The sequence below is a fragment of the Portunus trituberculatus genome, chromosome 12 (assembly GCF_017591435.1).
Source record: "Portunus trituberculatus isolate SZX2019 chromosome 12, ASM1759143v1, whole genome shotgun sequence".
Lineage (NCBI taxonomy): Eukaryota > Metazoa > Arthropoda > Malacostraca > Decapoda > Portunidae > Portunus > Portunus trituberculatus.
The window spans coordinates 12,689,303-12,715,878 of NC_059266.1; the positions used below are offsets into that span (position 1 = coordinate 12,689,303).

The 26,576-nt window shown below is 37.1% G+C and overlaps 1 protein-coding gene across 4 annotated transcripts in view; it reads left to right on the forward strand.

Annotated features, from left to right (window-relative positions):
* The window catches only part of LOC123502590 (huntingtin-like), a 420,122-nt gene that overhangs the window by 262,182 nt on the left and 131,364 nt on the right, over positions 1 to 26,576 (forward strand). For 3 of the 4 annotated variants that reach the window (XM_045251746.1, XM_045251745.1, XM_045251744.1), the window contains exons 29-32: positions 11,665 to 11,769; positions 11,926 to 12,018; positions 12,875 to 13,215; positions 21,401 to 21,567. In XM_045251746.1, the coding sequence (XP_045107681.1) occupies positions 11,665 to 11,769; positions 11,926 to 12,018; positions 12,875 to 13,215; positions 21,401 to 21,567 (706 nt within the window). The remainder of the gene's footprint in view (positions 1 to 11,664; positions 11,770 to 11,925; positions 12,019 to 12,874; positions 13,216 to 21,400; positions 21,568 to 26,576) is intronic. The other variant, XM_045251747.1, reaches the window with a different exon arrangement.

The following is a 26,576-nucleotide window of genomic DNA, read 5'->3' on the forward strand; positions in this document are numbered from 1 at the left end:
AGCAGCAACAGAAGAAGTACTATATAGAAAAACAAAACTCAGAGAAACAGAAGGTTGCAAAGATATATATATAAAGAAAAATTGAAACGAGGAGGAAAGGAAGAGACACAACGAACTGGTGGCAGAAGCAAGAGAAAAAAATAATGAAAGGTCAGAGGAGGAGAAGAAGGCATTTTTTTGGAGAATTATAGGAGACAGGATAAGGAAATGGTATATAAAAGAGAAGGAAGAGAAAAAATGGAGCATGTTTAACTAAAAATGATAAGAACAAGAGATTAAAAATTATGTATACAAACATAGATGGGATTTTATCTAGTAAATTAGAATTAAGAGATTACATAAAGAAAGAAGAACCAGATATTGTATGCCTGGTGGAAACAAAGTTAAATGAAGCAATAAAAATAGACAGATAAATAGTATAATATATGGAGGAGAGACAGAGTGGGTAAAGGAGGAGGAGTCATGATGATGTTAAGGAAAGAGATGGTGGTAAATCAAGTAGAGTTTGGGGAAGGAAAATCAGAACTACAGTATATTAAGATACATATTAATAAAAAAGAATTAACAATCATTGGAACATATGTGCCACCAAAAACAAACTCATGGACTAACCAAGAATATAAAGACATGATAAATGGCACAATAAGGAGCCTTACAAGAATCATTAAAGAAAGGAGAAAAGTGATATTGGTAGGAGATTTCACCTGTAAAGAGGTGGACTGGGAAAATTATGAAAGTGGTATGGGGGAAGATGCCTGGGGAGGTAGATTCCTGAACCTAATGATAGATAATTTGATGGTCCAAAGAGTAAAGGAAAACACAAGATTCAGAGGAGACGATGAGCCGGCGAGATTGGACCTAGTTTTTACAAGGGATATACATATTAACGATGATATAAGATATAAGTGCCCATTGGGAAAGAGTGACCATATAATATTAGATATGGATATAGAAGAACGAAAGGAAGATAGAGATGAATCATACAAAGGAGACCGATTAAATTACAGAATGGCTGGTATTGAGAACCTCAAGAGCTATTTTAAAAACGTAAACTGGGAGGAGATGGAAAACTCAGAGACAATGCAAGACAAATATAACTTATTTTTAGAAATATACAAAACAGGAGTCAGGGAATAGGAATATGTCCCAAAATATACATCTAAAGAAGAAGGAAAGAAAGATTGGTTTAATGCAAGATGTGCTAGGGCAAAGGAGAAACGAGATGGAGCGTGGAAAAGGTGGAGAAGAAACAGAAATCCAGAAAATAAGGAAAACTTCAAAACAGCAAGAAATGAATATGCTAAGGTGAGAAAGGAAGAAGTTTGGGCTAGTATGAGAAGAAAAGGAGCATCAGAGAAGTATGTGAGAGTGATCCAGGACATGAATGGAAGGCTCAAGGACGAGGGTAAGGAGCAGTGTGGAGCAACAGAGGAGTTCTGTGAGAGTGGGCCTGCACCAGGATCTTCTGAGATATCTGTTCAATACTCATGGATGACAGTATTCAAAATATAAAGGAGGAGGCACCGTGGACTATGTTGTTCGCGGATGACATCGTCTTGGTGGATGAAAGTAGAGATGGTGGAGAGAAAGTTGGAGAGATGGCGACGAGCATTGGAGGAGAGAGGTTTGAGAATTAGCAGGAGAAGGCGGAGTATCTGAATTTTAATGGTCGACAGAGAGTGAAGTATGGATGCAAGATATGAAGTTAAAGGGTGTGAAGGAGTTCAGATACTTGGGCTCTCATATATCAGCGGACGGCAACCTGGATGGAGAGATCATTCACCGTATCCAATCGGGCTGGAAGAATTGGAAAAGAACAACTGGAGTGCTCTGTGACCAAAAATTAGTGCAAGAGTAAAGGGAAAAGTGTTCAAATCGGTGGTTAGACCTGCCATGTTATATGGTGCGGAGACGTGGCCAATAAAGAAAGCACAGGAGAATAAGTTGGAGGTTGCTGAGATGAGAATGTTAAGGTGGATGCTTGGGGTGACAAGGAGGATAAAGTGAGAAACAATTTTATAAGAGGAACAGCCAAAGTAAAGGAGGTGACAAAGAAAGTACAAGAAAGGAGAATCGATGGTTCGGTCATATCAAAAGGCGAGAAGAAGGATATGTCGGCAGAAGGATATTGGATATGGAAGTGGAGGGAAGAAGAACGTGGCAGGCCAAAGAAAAGATGGAAGGATCGTATTGGAGAGGACCTGAGGGAGAGAGGATTGAGTGGAGAGGAGTTTGGGACAGAGCCTTGTGGAGAAGAGAGGAACAGAATATGAACATGGAGCAGCTGCAGAAGAAGAAGAAGAAGGTGAGAAAGGAAGAAGAAAGGAACTATGAAAAGGACATTGTCGAAAAATGTAAGGAACAACCAAAATTGTTCTACAGATTCATAAATGGAAAAATAAGACAAAAAGAAACAATAGAAAGGTTAAAAGGAGAGAACAGAATGGTGGAAGACCCAAAAGTATGGCAGAACTGTTAAATAGTAAGTTTTTTGAGGTCTTTTCTAAGGAATCAAAATTTGAAATACCACAGGGTAATAGAGAGACTGTCCATATGAAAGAGATTAAAGTAACCAAGCTTGAAATAAAAAAGTTGATGACGGAACTAGATGAGGAAAAGGCAATGGGACCGGATGAAGTCTCAGGCAGAAAACTGAAAGAATGTAGGGAAGAACTAGCAAGTCCTATATACATCATAAAATGCTCAATAGAAAATGGAACAGTGCCAGTGGAGTGGAAAAGAGCTGAGGTGGTTCCCATATATAAGAGCGGAAGGAAGGAAGAACCTTTAAATTACAGACCGGTATCACTAACTAGTGTAATATGCAAGATGTGTGAAAAAGTAATAAAGAAGCAATGGATGGAGTTTGTTGAAGACAACAAATTATTATCAAATAGCCAATTTGGTTTTAGAAAAGGTTGGTCATGTGTAACAAATTTATTGAGTTTCTACTCTAGAATAGTTGATAAAGTACCAAAGAGAGAGGGATGGATTGACTGTATTTATTTAGATTTAAGAAAGGCATTTGATAAATTGAAAATAATTGAAAGATTACTATGGAAGTTAGAGGAGAAGGGTGGCTTAAAAGGAAGCACATTGAGATGGATGAAAAATTACTTGAGGGGAGAGAAATAAGGACGATAGTTAAAGATATGAAGTCCAAGTGGAGAACAGTAGACAGCGGAGTGCCACAGGAGTCAGAATTGACGCCAATACTTTTTCTCGTATACATAAACGACATGCCAGAGAGAGTGAACAGCTACATAAATGTGTTTGCGGACAATGCGAAACTGTGCAGAGTCATTAAACAAAAAGAGGATCGTGAAATACTGCAGGAAGACCTAAATAAGATCTGGGAATGGAGTAAAAAATGGGAAATGGAATTCAATGTGGACAAAAGCCATGTCATGGAAATGGGAAAAAGTGAAAGACGACCCGTGGGAATCTATAAGATGGAAGATGGAATAGAACTAGAGAAAGTAAAATAGGAAAAGGACTTAGGAGTGACAGTGGAAGAAAACAATCAACTGCTAAGCCATATTGATAGAATTTTCAGAGAGACATATAATTTGCTAAGGAATATTGGAGTAGCATTTCACTACATGGACAAAGAAATGATGAAAAAATTGGTAAGTACTATAATAAGACCCAGATTGGCATATGCAGGAGTAGTGTGGACCACTCATAAAAAGAAACATAAGAAAGTTGGAGAGACTACAAAAAATGTCTACAAGAATGGTTCCAGAATTTGAAGGGATGACATATGAAGAGAGACTAAAGGCTATGGACCTACCAACCATGGAACAGAAAAGGGAGAGAGCAGATCTGATACAAGTTTATAAATTGATCAATGGAATGGACCAAGTGGATAATGAGAAACTGATCCTGAGAGAAGAATATGACATTCAAAGCACAAGATTACATAGTAAAAAGCTGAGAAAGGGAAGATGTCTGAGAGACGTTAAAAAATATTGTTTCCCACAAAGATGTGTTGAGACATGGAACAGTTTGAGTGAAGAAGTGGTGTCAGCAATGAGTGCATAGTTTTGAAGAAAAATTGGATAAGTGTAGATATGGAGACGGGGCCACACGAGCATAAAGCCTAGGCCCTGTAAAACTACAACTAGGTAAATACACACACCTACACACACAGAAAGAGAGAGAGAGAGGTGGTAATCCCTACTGCCTGTGTCTCCTTTCCTTCCCCCTTGTCACTCTTCCCTTTTTGTCTTTAGAGGGAGAGAGCAAGTGAGGACAGGGTGCAGGTCATGGTCACAAACCAGTTAGGGCTTGTTGCTTGTTTTACGGAAGTCGGCAGACATGTGTCCAACCATGTAGAGAGAAACGAAACATAAAAAAGATTGTCAGCAGCATCTCAGCAATCTGTCATTTTATGACTGAACTGAACTCTCTTAGTTGTTATTAGTGTGTTGAAGTGAGATAAAGACACTGTGAAGTAATTATTACTCATCTTATGCAGCTTTATGCCTTTGTCTCAAAATAATCTTTTGTAATAAAATTATTGTGAGAGTTATGTGACATATAGTTTTGATAATGAAGGTAGTGAGAAAAAAACTGTGTTTGAAAAAATCATAGCAGTCTTATGATATAGACAGAGGGTGGAGAAGTGTGGCATTGAGGCATGGAGTGAGGTGAGGGTCCAGGAGGAAAAGATAACATGTGTGACGGAGGGGAGGTGAAGACTCAAGGTCAAGCTGTCAGACAATTTGCAATTACCGTATTTTACGGCTGGCAAGACGCTGCATCTTGGAAGATGCACCCTAATATTTGAAAGAAATTTCTAAGAAAAAAAAGTTATTCTCATACAAGAACACATTCACCATATTCGACCACTGGACACAAAAACATCAGAAGCAAGAAGTCTGCAAGACACTATTGTTTCATCACTCGTTACAAAATTGCTGGAGCACTCACCACAAATGTAAAACTATATAAATAAAAACACCATAGGTAAATACTTCAGTAAATAAGTACTGCAGTTCGTATTTATTTTATTTTGCAATCGTGCTTCACAGGTGTTTTACCAATGTGAATATAATTCACAAGTGAAGTTTTGACTCTTGCTTGAACAAGTAAACCATTTGGATGTTCTATTAATAAAGTTATAAAGTCACCTGGCATGTGTGTGCGTTCGTGTGCATGTATGTGTGTGTTGCAATGAGACGAGGGATCGGCCCGTTTTCTCCACACGCCAAGTAGGCTCCAGGAAGGATTATAGTATTGAAAATACTTGTAATAGCTAAGTACTGAGTTTACATAATATAAAAGGCTGAATTAAATAGTACTTAAGCTAACATCATAATGTAATGACTCAACATACAAATCTAGGTCACTATCGGTCAAGAGGTTGGGTGCTGCCTTACAATACAACATTCGTTTTGGAAGATGCACTAGTATTTTTCAGGGTATTTTTTAGGAAAACAAAGTGCGTCTTGTAAACCATAAAATATGGTAAACATTTGTTTCTTGTCTTTTCTTGAAGTTTCTGATTCTAATTTTTGTCAAATTTATGCTTGTAAGGATGTAATTACAGTCAAACCTCACCGAGCACGAATCTCGCATATACGAATCGGTAAAATATACCATATTTCACCGAGCATGACTTTGACTCGCGATTGCACGATTTGGTCCCCATTTGAATCTCCCACTGGTCCTGTGTTACTGTCTTATATATGTATATATGTTCACAAAACAACATATCTATTAGCTTTTTACAAGCCTTGCCCCCAAGAAAGGATTGTTTTGTAATGCATAAAGTGAAATCTTAATGGAATACCAAAAAATAAAGCAGAGATGAGATGAGCCACAGACGAAGCGGGAGACTCCCGGCCACTCGGCCGTTTCTTCTTCTTCTTGTGACCCTTGTAGCTTGCGTGTTACTTTCATCGTGACGTTTATGTTTCCACTTCTCTATTGCCTGCTATAATGGATATCATATCTTAGTATTCATATACGCTCATGCCATGAGGATAACCTGGACTCCGTGGCAGTGAGTGATAGTGAATTACTAATGAAATATCGCATTATTTCATAAGTAATTCACTATCACTTACTGCCACAGAGTCCAGGTTATCCTCATGGCATGAGCGTATATGAATACTATGACATGATATCCATTATAGCAGGCAATAGAGGAGTGGAAACAAATGTAATATTATTGTGGTGAAAGAAAACACGCCAAGCTAAAAAGGTCACAAGAAGAAGAAGAAGCGGCCAAGTCGTTGGAGTCTCCGCCATCTGTGGCCAATCTCATCATCTCTGCTTTATTTTTTGGTATTCCATGTAAGATTTCACTTTATGCATTACAAAACAATCCTTTCTTAAAGGCTTGTAAAAATAGAAATATATATATATATATATATATATATATATATATATATATATATATATATATATATATATATATATATATAGATAGATAGATAGATAGATAGATATATATATATATATATATATATATATATATATATATATATATATATATATATATATATATATATATATATATATATATATATATATATATATATATATATATATATATATATATATATATATATATATTTTTTTTTTTTTTTTTTTTTTTTTTTTTTTACCCATGTGGTATGTTGGGGATCAGCCCAGAACGCATCCCCCCTATTTCCATTATTTCCTATGGGAAAATTACATCCACTTAATGAATTTCCGCTCTACGAACAGCTTTGACACCCCCTATCGTGTTCGTTAAGCAGAGTATTACTGTACTAGTACTATAGTTGAATAAAATGTGTGTTTGGTACTTCATTTATTGTTTTTTTTTTTTTTTCAGTCTTTTTGGTAAAAAGTGTTTTTTTGGGAGGATCTGGGAACGTAACCCCTATTTTCCCATAGGGCCTATTATTCGCCCAACACGAATCTCGCTGTGCACGACGAGTTCAGGAACATAACTGTTGTGTTAGGCGAGGTTTGACTGTATTTCTGAGAAATTTGAGAGCTTAATGGCGCATGACCCCTCTTGACACCTGGCCACATACTGAGTCACTGAGTGAGGGAGGTTGAAATTTATCAAGAGAGAAAAATATTCATGTAAAATTTTTTGGGTAGACACAAACGTTAAATGATACATAATTTTTTAGGATGAGTCATGCTATGAAGCAACCACACGAGACATTTAAAAACGCCTTCCTGATGGGAAGGGTATTTAGGGCCGTACCAAGAGTCGCGAAGGCCAAGGCACGGACCTTCCCTTCGACCAGCAAGGCAAAGCCTCCGCCCTTACCTTCAATCCATACCAAGAGTCGCCGTGGAAGGTAGGGCCGCGAGAGGTCTGCCGCTAGCATGAGTTGGTAACAGTTGTTTCGGTATTGGTATGACTGTAATCCGGATTTGAGCTCCACGAACGACAACAAAACAACAGTGCGCGCTACAAGAATGGAGGGAAGAAGCTGTGACCGGACCTCGCCACTCACGCACGAGCAGAGAATAATGATTCTCAATCTTGTAAAAGAATAAAGACTTGCAAGACCGCTCAACAAACCCAGCTAGCCTTCACAAGAAAAAAATTAGCTTGGGAGGAGATCACCAAGTCATTTAATGCCACTAACATTTTTTAATATTAAGATATTTATAGCTAAATAAAAATTCTAGATTTTAGCATCAGCAGGTGCTTAGAGAGAAACTGACAATGTGAAAAAGAGGCAGGCTCAGGTAGTGAGTAACAAGCCCACATGTGATCAGAGTTATTGAATATCTGTGTACTCAAGCATTCCTTAATGAAAACCTGGCTTGCCACACACTTAAATAATTTTTCTACTTTTCAAGTTTTGTATATGTATAGCAGTTCTGAATGCTTATTGTTGTTGCTCAGTTTCACTATGTATTTATAACAGGTTTATTCAACAACTTTGAAGACTGCAGTGTTTTTATAATTTCCAGAATTCTTAACTTTCTTTTTTTTATGTATCCTTCCATTATCCCTAAAGTGGTAATTTATCATGTGTTTGGAAATCACTGTCTTACAAAATCCATATCAAGAAGCAGTGGTAGTTCATTACAAGAGTTGAGAAATTTCTATTCTTTGGGATCTGCTAGACCACAATTTGTATGCATATCATTAAAAATTCCATAGTTAACACATTAGTATAGTCAATCATGAATTACATTAATCATGGCCTGAAATGGTTTGGATACAGGACTATACATCTTGAGAACTACAATACTGTCAGTATACCTATACTTAAATCCTTGCACATCACACCCAACTCAGTGAAAAGTTATCTGTTGACTTAGCTTTAACATTATTGCATTCAATGTTTATGTCACTCACTGTCTTTGTTGAGAGAGAGAGAGAGAGAGTGAGTTTGATAAGAAATCCTGGGTTGGTGTGAAGTGGTGTTCTTGTGAAATTCTCTGTCTACATCCCTACATACATCTTTGTGGTTTTGTTGTAAACCTGCTTATACAGGCTAGTATTTACCTTTTCTTTGCATACTTTGACAGCCTTCTGTCTGTTGGCAGTTCACCTGTCACTTCCTATTTTCCATTAACCCATGCACATATTTGGTCTTTAATAGGCTTGGATGATGAGCTCACTAAAAAAAATATTTATTACCATGAAATAAACATTGTAACTTTCCTGACAAACGAAAACAAGCTTCATAAAACAGCTAGGTGGCGAGCTTTCTGGATCCACTGCGTTCTTCCACCTCGTGATTTTAAGGCGATCCTTCACTATTATAAAAAGAATAGTAACTTACGTGGAAACAACTATCGGTTTTCCGAGATTGAAAATATTACTTGATGTTGATTTTAGTTCATACTATTCGTTGGTCACTCCAGCTTACGAAAATTATAAAATATTTCTTCGAAGGTCATGTGGAAGACACGGGGGCACCCATGCCTTCCCTTCGACCTTCCCTCTGCTCTTCGTTCCAATAATGACAGCGACTCTTGGTACCACATTACCTTCCCTTCTACCCTCGACCTTAAACCTTCGTGACTCTTGGTACGGGCCTTAATTATCAAAAAATAAACTACACTATGTGGTAGTTTATGGTCTGAAGGTTTGGAGACACCATAATCCCAAAATAAGTCATGCACTGTCCCCCAAAAGTCCGAATTGAACTGCCCATCTTTATTTATTTATTTATTTTTTTTTTTTTATTTATTTATTTATTTATTTATTTATTTTATTTATTTATTTTTTTTTTTTGTGGGGGTGGTAGGGGGAATTTGGAATTTGTATAACATTCCCATTTTCAGGCTAACCTTTTCCTTATTAGTCTGAGTTACTGAAGGTCAACATTACTTACCATATTTGATGGATCATAAGATGCACCCAGTTTTGGCAGACATTGAAATGAAAAAAAAGGTAAAAAGCAGATTAAGCTCTGCCTATGAATTGAGGGATTTCACATGACATTTGAAGATTCTCACATACATTTAGATCATTATTATATCCCATTTAAAAACATAAATATTTGCTAATAGCCTACAAACCAATCTTGTTTTGAGATGTAAACATGTACCTGACATATGGCATCACCGCTGACTGTGAGAGACTACAGGTCTAATTTTCATAATTTTTCTCTTTTTATCATTTTTTTTTTTTACATGGATGCAAGATAAGAATGTTAAATGATAGGTGCAGTTTTAATTGTATGGGAGTGTGTCTTACCTCAAGGAGTAACAGAATCACACTGCAAAGAATGCAGTGAGTCTTGCCTGTGTTGAGATTAAGATCGCTTGTCACATGTTTTGTTTTGTTTCATGTGGTGTATGGCAAATTCTTCCTGATTGGTGTCATTTTGCATGAATGACTGGTATGTATGCCCTATTATGTATTGTTACCTTTAAAGAAGTTTTTTTTTGTGGTGTAATACCCATTATCACTTTGTTTATATGTGCAAAGATATCTGGGTTTTGATTTTAGAGCCTCTGTTGCCACAGTGCCATTGGTGGCATAGTGGATAAGGTGGTGAGCATGGGATCGGGCAGACGTCCATGAGTAGGTTAAAATCCCACCACATGTAGTTTTGATACTTTGCTATTTATCGAGTGGTTTATCGAGTGGTTTAAAGTTACCTACACATCACTATGATACCCAGGTTCTAGGTGGTTACACCAAAGATGCACTTGGGTGGTGATATGGGGCTAATATGGGTACCACAATAAATGAAATAGCCTGCGCCATTAATTGGTGGAATTTTAACAGCACTTCCAGTACTCTACAGGCACTATAGGCCAGGGAAAAAAAAAAAAGAGCTAAACCACTGCCTTAATACTGAATCTTGGTCTCCTGGGATGCAGTCTCATTTCCTGAGACTTTTTATGTAGAAAAGGTGTGTCTGGTGAGCCATTAAATACAGTAAGTGTGGGAACCGACCACCACGCAAGCCCTTCATGTTTGTCAGTGATGCACCCTCCACCATTAAGGGAGTCGTCTTAGACAGTGGTAATAGCTCAAAACCTGAACTTTTTCATGAAAATTTGGGGGTCATCTTGTATAAAGAGTTGTCTTATGATCTGGCATGTATGATAGTTTTGACCACCTTCAAAAATTCTGACTCTTGGGAAATTTGGATCATTGGTGATTGGATTAATGGAGTTTTACTGTATTACCATATGGGTCTGAAATGAAGAATATTTTCTGTAAAGGGATAGTATTTTGGTTCTTGTAGTGTAGTGCAGTGTAGGCTGATGGTACACTAATATGTGGCACTCCCTACCATTCTGAAGTAAGTGACACAAACAAAGAAAATGAGGAAACGATATTTGATAGTCCCTCTCCCTGTTCAGCTATGCCCGGACTTACTTCACGCCAGCTCTGGTGCTGAAGTGAGGTAAGTGTCCATACATGACATTTGTCGTAGAACTGTCAAAAGCAGCTTTCATTTTCGCTGTTTATATTGATGAGACAAAATGCAATGGAAACATTTTCATCATCATCATAAAACAATAACTAAATACATCATTACATTTGTGTCATATAGATAAGTGAATGTCATTGATTGGTATGGTTTGTCTTGCAAGCTGCAATATTTTCAATGATGTACTTTAAAACTCTTGACCATGTGAGAATTTGACAACAAGCATTGCTTTTTCAGATATTGTACAACCTAATGTGACTCTTTTAAAAACTTGAGATTCATTGTACATTCTCTTCAATGATTAGTTTTGTTCAGAGGGAATTAAAATTTTTTTTTTATTATTTCCTTGTGTAATATCAACCTAATATTAATGGGCATAGGCCCCATTTTCCTTCATTCTGTGGCTTCCTTCTTACTCAGGTGGTACTTGCCTGTGTTCCCATTGGCTGGAAAGTGGTGACTGACATAATCCTACATGCTGATTGGTCACAACACCTCTCTTGAGCACTTGCCTCTCCTTAGCACAAAATATTTTACCATGTATCGATCCATGGAAAAAAGTTTTGTTGGAAAAATGATTTGCTGTTTGTTTTCAGCTTTATTGGCCAATCCTTTGGGTCTTTGGGCTCTCAAAATGTGTCAGTTACCTCATAAGAAAGATTGAGATGGATTATTTGATACATAACAACTCAGTTTTGTTGTGTTTTGCATACCTCAATATAGTAGGTTGTGCCACATATTATATGATGTGATTTAGACAACACATATATTAATACTTCTATGTCACTGGTTGCAGGAATCACTGAGTGCCTTGGAGGAAGTGATGAATGGAGTATGTGCATCTGTGTACAGGCCTGTTGACTGTGTGCTGAAGGCCTTATTTACTTCCCCATGTGAACTGGTGAGTTATATTGGAAAGATACAGCCTTCTGATTATTATCTTTTTCCATTTCATTTTTTTTTTTTAAATGCCTTTCTTTTTTGGTATAGCATAGACCCTTATTTGGTCTGTTGTAGCAAAGATCCACACACACACACAAGTTCCACACACCCACAGGAGAGCAGGATTGTTGGCCTTCTACTGGTGCAAGATCACACACACACACAGGAGGACAGGATTGGTAGCCTCCCATTCCTGCCAGGTTGTGAGGTAAAGGAAGAAAAGAAATTCCTTCACTTGTATCTCATATGTATTCTTTTCTGGGTAAACAGAATTTATAGCATGAAATGAGCAAAGTCCAGATTGTGTTTCTCTTGTAAGATGTGTTGGTTAAAAGCTGAGTCTACTAACCACTACACTACCAAGCAGCTAGTGGCTTCTTAAATGTGTCACCATCATTGTTTCTTCTCTTCTTTCTTATTGCTTTAATTTTAACACTCTACTGGCATGTACTTTTTTACTTTTGATTGTGTTTTAAGTATACATAACTGCTGTCCAGGTGTGTTATAGTGAATTGAAATAATGCTCAGATGTCTATCAATAATGTGTTATGTAGGAGAATGTTACCTGTAGAATTAATATTTTTCAGTTCTATTTAACCTGTTTTATTCTTGATTATTTTCATTGTTGCTGTCTCACTCAGACGTCAGTTTCCAAAAAGACATACAATTGCTTTTATGGCTTGCAATTGTGTCCTTTGTGATTTTTTTCTCTAATTTCCATTAGAAGTTATACATAAGTCCAGAATATGTCTGCATTCTCTTAAATGTAAAAAGGGATGTAAAGACACAAAAGGCAAAGGACTTGGAGGCCTCCCTTATCTTCTTCAGATTACTACAAAACAAGAAAGCAAAATTTTATTTTGATTTATAATGTTTACTTCTTGAAGAGAAATGTTGCTTGATACTTTTGGAAACTTTGTGCTGGATGATATGAGAGTGGAGATGGTCCTGATTAGAGTGGAACTCTTCCTTTGTCTCTTTATGAAGCTACATTTTCTAGACTGTACCTTCCATTTGGTTTCTTCCTTATAACAGATTGTACTGACAATCTTTGCTTCCTACAGGAGACCACGGTAGGAGTGGAGCGGTGGGTGGGTGGTGTTTTGCTTCTGCTACGTGCCCTCATCACTCACTCCACCTCGGAACTCATCCTTGCCCGCTTAGAGGAGCTTGGCCTCAGCATGGACTATGTGCACACTGACTCCATCCCTGACACCACCTCCTCCCCTTCCTGCACCACCTCCACCACAACCACCACCACTACCACAGTCTTGGCCACACCACACTACCAGGGTCCCCAGCGACCAGCCTCACTCCCACTCCCAGTGTCAGAGACTTCGGCAAGTTTCCGCGATCCCCTCAATGTGACCCAACCTGAAACTCTACCCCAGGTGGCCATGGCCAGGTGAGCTCCTGTCAAAGCAAGTAGAAAAATTATTACTGAAAATCCCAAATGATGACCATATTGATTGAAGTTGCTTCTCCCTCTTATTGATCAACTTGTTTTAAAAATTTTGTTCTAGGAAAATGTTTTTGATCTTTCAAAACATTAATAATTTTTATTGGATTTCTGCTTTTAGGAAGTTTCTGTTCTTGAAGCACAGCAATGCCAGATAATTTTTAAGGTTTATTCGTCTATCTATCTGATTTTTTTGCTTTCATATAGATGGTCACAGCAGATTATCCAACTCTCTGTATCCAGACATTCCATTCTTGATTGTTCAAACACTCCATATAAACTATCTGCATTACACATAGACTCATTTATCTTATTTTTCTACAATTCAAGTGGCCTTCCTTTATAGTTAATATATTCAGTTTCATTTATGAAAACATTCTCTATGAAGTCTTTTCACTTCATCTTTCCTAGTATGGTCAAATTATTATTTTTTTTTTTTTTTATTCTTTTATTTTATTTTTTTTTTTCCCCCTTTTCTCTCATCGTGCCAGTCCATGCCACTATTTGCACATGTCCTCATACCACATCTCTTATATAACTTTTAATTGTTTTAGTGCTTCCATTTTGTTACTTTCCAGTCACTTCTCAGATGACTAATTTCCATAACATGCACTTTTGACTGTTGTGTCATTTAATTTTTCATGCTCTAGTGAGCTACAATAAACCGCTGTTAAGTTGCACCCAAATAAGCAGGATATCGAATAAGGAAGACGCTTTCAGTTTTTTTCTTATCTATTTTTGTTCTATCCTGAGTGCACCAGTAGGCATTTTTATCTTTTGACTGAGTAATTTTAGCCACTCAGTTTGCATACTGGTTAGAAAAGCATCGATGACTCTTTCTTCGCCCAAGTCACATGAAGACATGTCCGTGCCATTCAAAATGTGAAATAAGCATGTATTTACCTAGTTGTATTTACCTAGTTGTATTGTAACTGAAGTGAGAGAGAAAATTGAAGAAAGCAGGGCTCATAGTGTCCTGTCTCCATATCTCCATTTATCTCATATTTCTTTAAAGTTATGCACACCATGTGCTGCAACAATTCCATTATCCAATACATTCCATTTTCCCACCGTTCTGTGTGGAAAACTGTATTTTCCAAGAACTTTCGCACACTGCGTCATCTTGATCTTTTCATGTCCTCTTGTCCTTCCTTCCTCTTCTGCCAACAGCACCAGGTCTTCTTTGTCTATCTTTTCAATATAATTTACTATCTTATAGAAAATATCCGAAGGAGACTTGGGGAAGGAGGAATGCCTTAACCTAATTGATGCCAAAATGGAGGAAGTGAAACATGAACACCAAGAAGTACAAAAGTCCTTTAAAGAGATAATGAAAAAGCAAGAAGAAGAAAATAAAGTGATTACACAGAGTGAAATGGTAAAGGCATTGAAGGAAAATGAGTATGTGGTGAGAGATATTGCTGAAAGAAAAAATGCGTGATCATAACAGGTTTGAGGGAGGAAACTAACAGGAACTGGCAAGATGGGAGGGATAAGGAAAATGACAAGATTAAGTTTTTACTGAATAAGATCTCTGAGGAGGAAGAATGCCTATATGCTGAGGTAGAGGAAAGTGTGAGACTAGGAGCTTTTGAGGAAGGCAAGAGTAGACCATTAAAGTCTCAGGTGGCAGCCGAGGCCTTGCTGAGGAGGGCCTGGAAACTTAAAGACTACGAGGAAACCAAAACAATTTACATAAGAAGAAATATGACAGGATGAAAGAATGAAAATGAAAGAGCTTGTAACTGAAGTGAGAGAGAAAAATGAAGAAAGAACCGAGGAGGAAAAGACCAAGTTTTTTTGGAGGATGAGAAATGGGAGGCTGAAGAAGTGGTGGATAAAACAGACGGAATAGACAGTACACTGATTGAAACATGGAAGAAGGAGATTAGGAATGGAATTCAAGTGACTTACACGAATATAGATGGATTTCTGTCTAAGAGGCTAGAATGTATGGGTTACCTAAGAATCAATGAACCAGACATAATGTGTGTGGTGGAAACAAAGTTAAGGCCCGAAATAAAGCTAGATTGGTTTGATGTAAAACACTACAAAGTATGGAGAAATGATAGAAAAAATAAAGGAGGTGGTGGTATAATGGTTTTTACTAAGGAAGATCTGATAGTGAAGGAGGTGAACTTTAGTAAAGGAAATGAAGAAGTGATAAGTATGCTTATAACAGATGGTAAGAGGGACATTAATATTATAACAGTATACATACCACCCAGAACCAGTGCTTGGAACTAAGAACAGTATCAAATGGTGATGAGAAATACTCTGGACAGAATGAAGCAAGAACTCATCAGAAAGGATAGAGTGATGATAGTCGGGGACTTTAATTGTAAGGAAATAGTGTGGGAAGACTACGAAGTCGTGAATGGTGGTGAGTGGGCAGAGGAATTGTTAAACGTAGCAACAAATAACTTGATGACACAGTGGGTGAGATAATCAACAAACAAGGTGCAGGGGACAGGATATTGCAGCAAGGTTGGACTTGGTATTTACGAAGGGCATCTCCCTAAAAGAGGAAATTGAACATGAATGTCCCTTGGGGAAAAGCGACCATGATGTCCTAAGTTTTGAGCTGGATACAGAATTAAGCACGGAAAAGAGTGTGGAGCACAGGGAGGAAAAATTAAATTATGTTAGGGCATATTATAACCATATAAGAGAGTTCTTTAATGAAATGTCTGGTCTGTGGTATACCAGGAAGGGAATATGCAATTGAAATACGATAAATTTATGGATTTATATAACTCTGCTGTGAAGAAGTTTGTGCCATATCACAGAAAGAGGACTTTAAATAATAAACAGTGGTTTAATAGAAATTGTTAAGAAGCAAAAAAGAACAAAGAAAAGGCATAAAAGAAACTTAAGAAAAATAGTGATGTATTATCAAGAGAAGTCTACAAAACAGCAAGGAATAGATATGTTGAAGTAAGGAGAACAGCACAAAAGGAATATGAACAGAGAGTGGTGGAAAACTGTGATAGTGACCCTAAAATGTTTTACAAATTCATAAATGGAAAACTAAATAAAAGGGAGGCAATAGAAAAAGTAAAAGATGGGAAAGAAGTATATGAGGATACAAGAGATATAGCTGAAATATTGAACAACAACTTTTGCAAAGTGTTTACAAAGGAGGAGCATTTTACAGGAGAAAGGCCTACGGAAATAAAGCAAATGCAGGACATCATGGTTACTAAAGAAGATATAAGGAAAATTATAAGCAATTTGGATATTAATAAATCAATGGGGCCTGATGGCATATCTGGGAGATTGCTAAAAGAATGTAAGGATCAATTGTTGAACCCCATATTTGATATTGTATTTACCTATTTACCTATTTGTGTATTACAGGGCCCGTGCTAAGCTCTCTGTGTCCTGTCTCCTTGTCCATTCCTGTCATATCTCTCTTTCATCTGATTGACACACATCGCATCAACGACATGACTGCTCAGTTTATTCCACTTATCATTGCTACGATGCGGAAAACTGTATTTTCTCACGTCATTTAGACAGATGTCCTTTATTAGCTTTTTTCCATGTCCTCGGAGATAATTACTTGTGGTCACCTTTATCAACTCTCTATCCAGTATGTCAATCTTGTTCACCAATTTATACATAGTTATCATGTCTCCTCTTGTTCTTCTCTCTTCTAATGTGGTCAGCCCCAGCTTCCTCAGTCTTTCCTCATAGTCTAACTCCCTGATTCCTGATACCATCCTTGTTGCCAGCCTTTGTACCCTTTCTACCTTCTTCACATTTTTCTTCATATGCGGTGACCAGACACATGCTGCATATTCTAGCTGGGGTCTTATTAAGGTACATAATATCTTCTTCATCATTCCTTCATCTAGGTAGTGGAATGCAAGGCCAATATTTTGAAGCATGTTGTATGTTTTCCAAAAAAATCTTGTTAATGTGTTTCTCCGGTGACAAAGTGTTTTGCACGGTTACTCCTAAGTCTTTCTCCTCATTGGTCTCTTTAATTTTCTCATCACCCAGTCTGTAATCCCAGTTTGGTCTGTATTTACTTCTTCCCATTTTCATAACATGGGTCTTGTCTATATTAAATTCCATCTGCCACTCTTTACTCCACTCATATATTTTATCAAGATCTTCCTGTAACTTGTTACAATCTTCCACATTCTTTACTCTCCTCATAATTTTAGTATCGTCTGCAAACATGTTCATATAACTGTCAATTCCTACTGGCATATCATTAACATAAATAAAAAACATGATGGGACCCAGCACTGACCCTTGTGGAACTCCACTGGTTACCTTTTTCCACTCGGACATCTTTCCTCTCACCATTTTTCTCATTTCTTTTCCCATTAAGTAATTTTCCATCCATTTTGCTAGTTTATCATTTACTCCTCCAGTCATCTTTAGTTTTCACATCAGTCTATTGTGTGGTACTTTATCAAAGGCCTTTCTCAAGTCCAGGTAGATAGCATCCACCCATCCCTCTCTATGTTGTAGTATGTCAGTCACTCTTGAATAAAAACATAATAAATTGGATACACACGATCTTCCTTTTCTGAAACCAAACTGCCTTTCACTCAGAATGTTTTCACTTTCTAAATACTCACTCCACTTAGCTTTAATTACTTCTTCACATACCTTGCACAATATACTAGTCAACGATACTGGTCTATAATTTAGCGGTTCCATTCTACTACCATTCTTATATATAGGCACAATGTCAGCTCTTTTCCACTCTTTCGGGACTAATCCTGTTCATATGGAGGTATCCTCCATATGAACAGGAATAGTCCCGAAAGAGTGGAAAAGAGCTGACATTGTGCCTATATATAAGAATGGTAGCAGAATGGAACCGTTAAATTACAGACCAGTATCGTTAACTAGTATATTGTGCAACGTATGTGAAGAAGTAATTAAAGCTAAGTGAGTGAGTATCTAGAAAGTGAAACATTCTGAGCGAAAGGCAGTTTGGTTTCAGAAAAAGAAGATCGTGCGTATCAATTTATTATGTTTTTATTCAAGAGTGACTGACATACTACCAGTATCGTTAACTAGTATATTGTGCAAGGTATGTGAAGAAGTAATTAAAGCTAAGTGGAGTGAGTATCTAGAAAGTGAAAACATTCTGAGCGAAAGGCAGTTTGGTTTCAGAAAAGGAAGATCGTGCATATCCAATTTATTATGTTTTTATTCAAGAGTGACTGACATACTACAACATAGAGAGGGATGGGTGGATGCTATTTACCTGGACTTGAGAAAGGCCTTTGATAAAGTGCCACACAAAAGACTGATGTGGAAACTAAAGAAGATTGGAGGAGTAAGTGATAAATTAGCAAAATGGATGGAAAATTACTTAGTGGGAAGAAAAATGCGAACAGTGGTGAAACAAAAGAATTCAGAGTGGAAAAAGGTAACCAGTGGAGTTCCACAAGGGTCAGTTCTTGGTCCCATCATGTTCTTGATTTATGTTAATGATATGCCAGTAGGAATTGAGTTACATGAATATGTTCGCGGACGATACTAAAATTATGAGGAGAGTAAAGAATGTGGAAGATTGTAACAAGTTGCAGGAAGATCTTGATAAAATATATGAGTGGAGTAAAGAGTGGCAGATGGAATTTAATATAAACAAGAGCCATGTTATAAAAATGGGAAGAAGTAGATACAGACCAAACAGGGATTACAGGCTGGGTGATGAGAAAATTAAAGAGACCAATGAGGAGAAAGACTTAGGAGTAACCGTGCAAAACACTTTGTCACCGGAGAAACACATTAACAAGATATTTGGGGAAACATATAACATGCTTCAAAATATTGGTCTTGCATTCCACTACCTAGATGAAGGAATGATGAAGAAGATACTATGCACTTTAATAAGACCCCAGTTAGAATATGCAGCTTGCATCTGGTCACTGCATATGAAGAAAAATGTGAAGAAGGTAGAAAGGGTACAGAGGCTGGCAACAAGGATGGTACCAGGACTCAGGGAGTTAAACTATGAGGAAAGACTGAGGAAACTGGGGCTGACCACATTAGAAGAGAGAAGAACAAGGGGAGACATGATAACTATGTATAAATTGGTGAACAAGATTGACATATTGGACAGAGAGTTGATAAAGGTGACAACAAGTAATCATCTCTGAGGACATGGAAAAAAACTAATAAAAGACATCTGTCTAAATGATGTGAGAAAGTACAGTTTCCCGCATTGTAGTATTGATAAGTGGAATAAACTGAGCAGTGATGTCGTTGACGCAGTGTGTGTCAATCAGATGAAAGAGAGATATGACAGGAGTGGCCAAGGAGGCAGGACACAGAGAGCTTAGCTCGGACCCTGTAATACACAAATAGGTAAATACATTGTTATTAGGTCCCCGCGTTCTCTTCTATCTTGTAAGGTTGGCAGTCCCATTTCCTTCAGTCGTTCTTCATATGTGAGGTCCTTTAATTCCGGCACCATCTTTGTAGCAATCTTCTGTATCCTTCCCAGTTTTCTTATATCTTTTTTAGAACTCGGAGACCATACCACTGCTGCATATTCCAGCCTTGGGTGTATCATTTTTGTGATTATTTTTTTCATCATATCTTTATCCATGTAATGAAATGCCATTCTTATATTAGTGAACATCCTATATGATAGTCCAAATATATTATTTATATGTTTATCAGGGCTCAGATTTTCTTGTATGATCACTCCAAGATCTTTTTCCTCTTTAGTCTTCATTATTTGCTCCTTGCCCATCAGATAGTTCCATACTGGTCTTCTCTTACTCTTTCCTAGTTCCATTATGGGACATTTCTTGGCATTAAACTCCAATTTTCACTTCTTGCTACATTCATAGATCTTATTTAAGTCTTCCTGTAGCAGTATACAGTCCTCTCTGGTTTTGATAACTTTTAGCAACTTTGCATCATCAGCGAATAAATTCATATAGCTGTTTACCCCAATGTGAATGTTGTTTACATAAACTTGAAACATAATGGGGGCTAACACTGACCCTTGTGGCACCCCGCTAGTTACTTTACTCCAAGATGAGTATGTATCTCTGACCACAGTTCTCATTTCTCTATCCTTCAAATAATCTCTTGTCCATTCGAGCAAGGTTTCACGCAGTCCTCCTATGTTCTCTAGTTTTCAAAGAAGTCTTCCTTGAGGGACTTTTTAATGTCCAGGTATACTGTGTCTACCCATCCATCTCTGGTTTCAAGTCCTGCAATAACCCTGGAGTAGAAGCTTAATAAGTTTGATACACATGACCACCCTGTCCTGAACCCAAATTGTCTGTTTGATATGACTTCTTCCTCTTCTAGAAATTTAACCCATTTTTCTTTGATAATTATTTCACATAACTTCCCTACGACGCTTGTAAGTGACACTGGTTTGTAGTTTAGTGGTTCTGTTGCCTTACCTCCTTTAACTATTATATATTGGTACCATGAAGGAAATAGTTGTTTTGTGGTGTAGTACCGATCATCAACTTGTTTACATCTGCAAAGATGTCGTGGGTTTGATTTTTGAGCCTCTGTTGCTACCAACCACTGTCTCAATACTGAATGTTGGCCTCGTAGGATGTAGGGTCATTTCCTGAAACATTTTTGGGGGGAGAAAAAGGTGTGTCTTGTGACCCATCAAATATGGTATGTAATGCATTACACAGACCATGCAAAATGTGGAAAGGGAAAAATCCCTCGGAACATATTTTGTGGATAACTTTAATTTGCCTTCCTCCAATTGGTCCAACTTATACTGGGTTAGTGTATATACTCACTGCAAGATTAGTTCTATTATCATTTATTTGAAAATTCTTTCTTCAAAATCCAAGATATCCAGGATACATTAGTTTTTTACTACCATTTAAGTCTTGCATTTCTCTCCATTCTTTGGGTTTGTGCTGAGGAAGTATTCTTCATCTCAATATTGTTTGACTTCACTTGATACTATTCTGATATTTTGTTTAAGATGAATTCCTTCTTCCATAAGTTTGTATTGTAGAAGAACTTTAAATATACTTAATTTCATTTTGCTTTTAATCATGTGAATATTATTCTTGACCTGAAATTAGAATATTCAAAATAAAACAATATTTTTCACATTACAGCTACCCACAACTTAAACTTTTTATTCCTTCTCTTCTTTTAGGTTTCTGTTGGAGGTGGTGCGGGTGAGTGTTAGTGAGATCAGAAGTGTACGCCTGGCTCTTCTCAGCAGTGGTCTGGGAGGGGAGGAAGGAAGCCAGCATTCTCCCAACATGCTGGTCCACCTCTCCCACCACCTGCTGCTCACTCTCCTCCACCTCACTCTTTCCAGTAAGTGTCAATAGTTTTCTTATGAAATAAAGTAAATTTTTATTCAATTCTATATTTTGCAATTTATTGTTGTGTTGCTGTAGTATAGTAGTAATGTGCTTAGATGGAGGTCAATTAGTTCTCAAGTGTTCTGCTTTCAATCTTATCCATAGTTTAAGATAGTGAAGGGTTTCTTCTCTGAGTAATAGTTTCCAGATTTTAAAACCAAAGCTTTGGTATTAGGAGACACCATCCTGGTCATTATTCACCAGAGGAAGCAGGGAAAAAAATTTTGTATCACTATCACTTTATTCTAGTTTCAGTGAATAAATTATTTCACATCTGTAAACTTGGGTAAAGCCAGTCACATTAGTCACACCCATTACTATTTTGAAAAAAAAAAGTGTATTTTTATTTTATCTTTACAGTAGAGATGTACCAATGCCAGAATTTTTTACCAATAGCAATATTGATACCACAAAATTAGGCCAATACTGATACTACTACTGATACTGGTAATAGTCTACTGGAAACCAGTCTATAGGATTGTTGCCCACTGTCTTATGTGGGTTTTTCTGCATTTTTTTTTTTTCTTATGTTTGACATTGTTGAATTTTGACAATAACATCATAATCTCTCTCTCTCTCTGTCTTTTGTGTGTTATTTTAAACGTGTTCAGTATTCTTTATTGTAATAGGCATCACCATGTGTGAAGGCTGCTGCCTTCATCCTTTGGAAGACAGCTGTGTCTAAAAGTGACCTTTGCTGTGACATTCAGTGTGTAGTTACCTACCTAGTTGTATTGTACAGGGTTTGTGCGGGGCTCATAGTGTCCTGTCTCCACGTCTCCATTTATCTATATTTTCCGTAAAGTTATGCACATATGTGCACAACTTCATTATTCAATGCATTCCGGTTCTCCACATTTTTATGTGGAAAACTGTTTTTTTCAAATATCCTTCACACAGTGCCTTATCCTGATCTTCTTTACATGACCACATGTCCTTCTATCTTCTTCTGTTACCAGCACCAGGTCTTCTTTGTCTATCTTTTCAATGCCGTTGATTATCTTGTACATTGTTATTAGGTCTCCTCATTCTCTTCTATCTTGTAAGGTTGGTAGTCCCATTTTTTCAGCCATTCTTCATATGTTAGGTCCTTTAGCTCTTTATATCAATCTTCTGTATCCATTCTAGTCTTCTTGTATTTTTTTAGAGCTGAGACCACACCACTGCTGCATATTCCAGCTTTGGACATATCATGCTTGTGATGATTTTTTTTCATCATATCTTTGTCCATGAATTGAAATGCCACTCTTATATTAGTCAACATTTTATATGATAATCCAAAATATCTTGCTTATGTGATTTTCAGGGTTCAGATTTTCTTGTATAATCACTCCCAGATCTTTTTCCTCTTTAGTCTTCATTATTTGTTCCTCTCCCATCAAATAGTTCAATACCAGTCTCCTTTTGCTCTTTCCTAGTTCCATTATGTGACATTTCTTGGCATTGAACTCCAATTTCCATTTCTTACTCCACTCATAGATTTTGTTTGTATCTTCCTGTAATAGCAAACAGTCCTTCCTGGTTTTGATAACTCTTAGCAGCTTTGCATCATCAGCAAATAAATTTAATATAACTGTTTATCCCAATGTGAATGTCGTTTACATAAATATGAAACATAATAGGAGCTAACACTGACCCCAAAATGAATATGTATCTCTGATCACAATTCTCATATCCTTGTCCTTCAAATAATCCCTTGTCCATTCTAGCAAAGTTCCTCGCAGTCCTCCTATGTTCTTTAGTTTCCTAAATAGTCTTTATCAAAAGCCTTTTTTATGTCCAGGTATACTGTGTCCACCCACTCATCTCTGCTTTCCAGTCCTATTACTCTCAAGTAGAAATTTAATACCTTTGACACACATGATCATCCTGTCCTGAACCCAAATTGTCTGTTTGATATGAATTGTTCTTCTACCAGATGTTTAACCCATTTTTCGTTGATAATTATTTCACACAATTTCCCCACAACACTTGTAAGTGACACCAATTTCTAATTTAATGGCTCAGTTGCCTTTCCTCCTTTAAATATAAGTATTACATTGACTCTTTTCCCTTCTAGTGGAACTTTCCCTTCATTCAGTGAACTTGTAATTATTTCACAAATTGGATCCAACTGTTGCTCTTTACATTTTTTTAACACCCAGCCTGATACACCATCTGGCCCCATTGCTTTTCTGACATCCAACTTATCCAATAATTTTCCAATATCCTCTTTGTGCATTGTGATATCATGTAATCCTTGGCAATGTAATGTCCGACTAGATCTGTGAAATCTTCTGCAGTGAACACTGTTTTGAAGCTCTCATTCATTATTTCACACATTTCCTTCTCTGTTTGGTATGTCTTCCCTTCTTTAATTATCTTTTCAATTGTTTTCTTGTTTTGTGTTTTGCTGTTTATAAACTTGTGTGTGTGTGTGTGTGTGTGTGTGTGTGTGTGTGTGTGTGTGTGTGTGTGTGTGTGTGTGTGTGTGTGTGTGTATTTACCTAGTTGTATTTACCTAGTTGTAGTTTTACAGGGCCTGGGCTTTATGCTTGTGTGGTCCGTCTCCATATCTACACTTATCCAATTTTTCTTTAAAACTATGTACACTCTTTGCTGACACCACTTCCTCACTCAAACTGTTCCAAGTCTCAACACATCTTTGCGGGAAACTGAATTTTTTAACATCTCTCAGACATCGTCCCTTCCTTAGTTTCTTACTATGCGATCTTGTGCTTCGAAAGTCATATTCTTCTCTCAGGATCAGTTTCTCATTATCCACTTCATCCATTCCGTTAATCAATTTATAAACTTGTATCAGATCCCCTCTCTCTCTTCTCCGCTCCAAGGTTGGTAGATCCATTGCCTTTAGTCTCTCCTCATATGCCATCCCTTTAGATTCTGGAACCATTCTTGTAGCCATTTTTTGTAGTCTCTCTAATTTTATTATGTGTTTCTTTTTATGGGGAGTCCACACAACTCCTGCATATTCCAATCTAGGTCTTATTTTAGTACTTATCAATTTCTTCATCATTTCCTTGTCCATATAGTGAAATGCTACTCCAATATTCCTTAGCAAATTATACGTCTCTCTGAAAATTCTATCAATATGGCTTACCGGTTGATTATTTTCTTCCATTGTCACTCCCAAGTCCTTTTCCTTTTTTACTTTTTCTAGTTCTACTCCATCTCCCATCTTATAGATTCCCACTGGTCGTCTTTCACTTTTTCCCATTTCCATGACATGGCTTTTGTCCACATTGAATTCCATTTCCCATTTTTTGCTCCATTTCCAGATCTTGTTTAAGTCTTCCTGTAGTATTTCACAATCCTCTTTTGTTTAATGACTCTGCACAGTTTCGCATCGTCCATAAACAGATTTATGTAGCTGTTCACTCTCTCTGGCATGTCATTTATATATACGAGAAAAAGTATTGGTGCCAATACTGACCCCTGTGGCACTCCGCTGTCTACTGTTCTCCACTTTGACTTCATATCTTTAACTATCGTCCTTATTTCTCTCCCCCTTAAGTAATTCTTCATCCATCTCAATGTGCTTCCTTTTAAGCCTCCCTTCTCCTCTAACTTCCATAGTAATCTTTCATGTGGTACTTTATCAAAAGCCTTTTTTAGATCTAAATAAATACAGTCAACCCATCCCTCTCTCTCTTGTACTTTATCAACTATTCTAGAGTAGAAACTCAATAAATTTGTCACACATGACCGACCTTTTCTAAAACCAAATTGGCTATTTGATAATATTTTGTTGTCTTCAAGAAACTCAATCCATTGCTTCTTTATTACTTTTTCACACATCTTGCATATTACACTAGTTAGTGATACCGGTCTGTAATTTAAAGGTGTGTGTGTGTGTGTGTGTGTGTGTGTGTGTGTGTGTGTGTGTGTGTGTGTGTGTGTGTGTGTATTTCTCATCGTATTGACAGAGTTGTGTTGCACACAGTTAAAGCAGGGTTCATAGTGTCCTTTCTCCATATCTTCACTTATCTAATTTTTTTTCAAAGTTATGCACATTATGTGCTGGAACAACTTCATCACTCAATACATTCCACTTTTCCACCATTCTATGTGGAAAACTATATTTCCCAATATCCTTGACAGACTGCCTCTTCCTAATCTTCTTTGCATGTCCTCTTGTCCTTCCAGCTTCTTTTGTCACCAGTACCAGGTCTTCCTTGTCTATCTTTTCAATGCCATTAACTTTTGTGTGCAATGTTATTTGGTTTCCTCTTTCTCTTCTATCTTATAAGGTTGGCAGTTCCATTTCAGCGTTCTTCATGATTAGGTTCTTTAGTTCTGGCAACATCTTTTGTAGGTGTCCTCTGAATCCATTTTAATCTTCTTATATCCTTTTTCAAGCTCAACAACCACACCACTGCTGCATATTCCAACTTTAGAAGAATCATACTTATAATAATTTTTCACCATATCCTTTTGAATGCACTGAAATGCCACTCTAATATTAGTCAACATTTTATACTTTTTTCAAAGTATTTTACTTATGTGTGTATATTTGCCTAGTTGTATTTACCTTGTATTGTACAAGGTTTAAGCGGGGCTCATAGTGTCCTGTTTCCATGTCTCCATTTATCCAATTTTTCTTCAAAATTATGCACATTATGTGCTGTAACAACTTCATCACTCAATGCATTCCACTTTTCCTGTAGCCTATGTGGAAAACTGTATTTTCTAATATCCTTCACACACTCCCTCATCCTAATCTTCTTTACATGTCCTCTTGTTCTCCTATCTTCTTCTATCACCAGCACCAGGTCTTCCTTGTCTGTTTTTTTCAATGCCATTTATTATTTTATATACTGTTATTAGATCTCCTCTTTCTCTTCAATCTTGTAAGATTGGCAGTCCCACTTCCTTCAGCCTTTCTTCATATGTCAAGTCCTTTAGTTCTGGCACCCTTTTTAGTAGCTATCTTTTTTTTTTATGCAAGAGGGAAGCTTACCA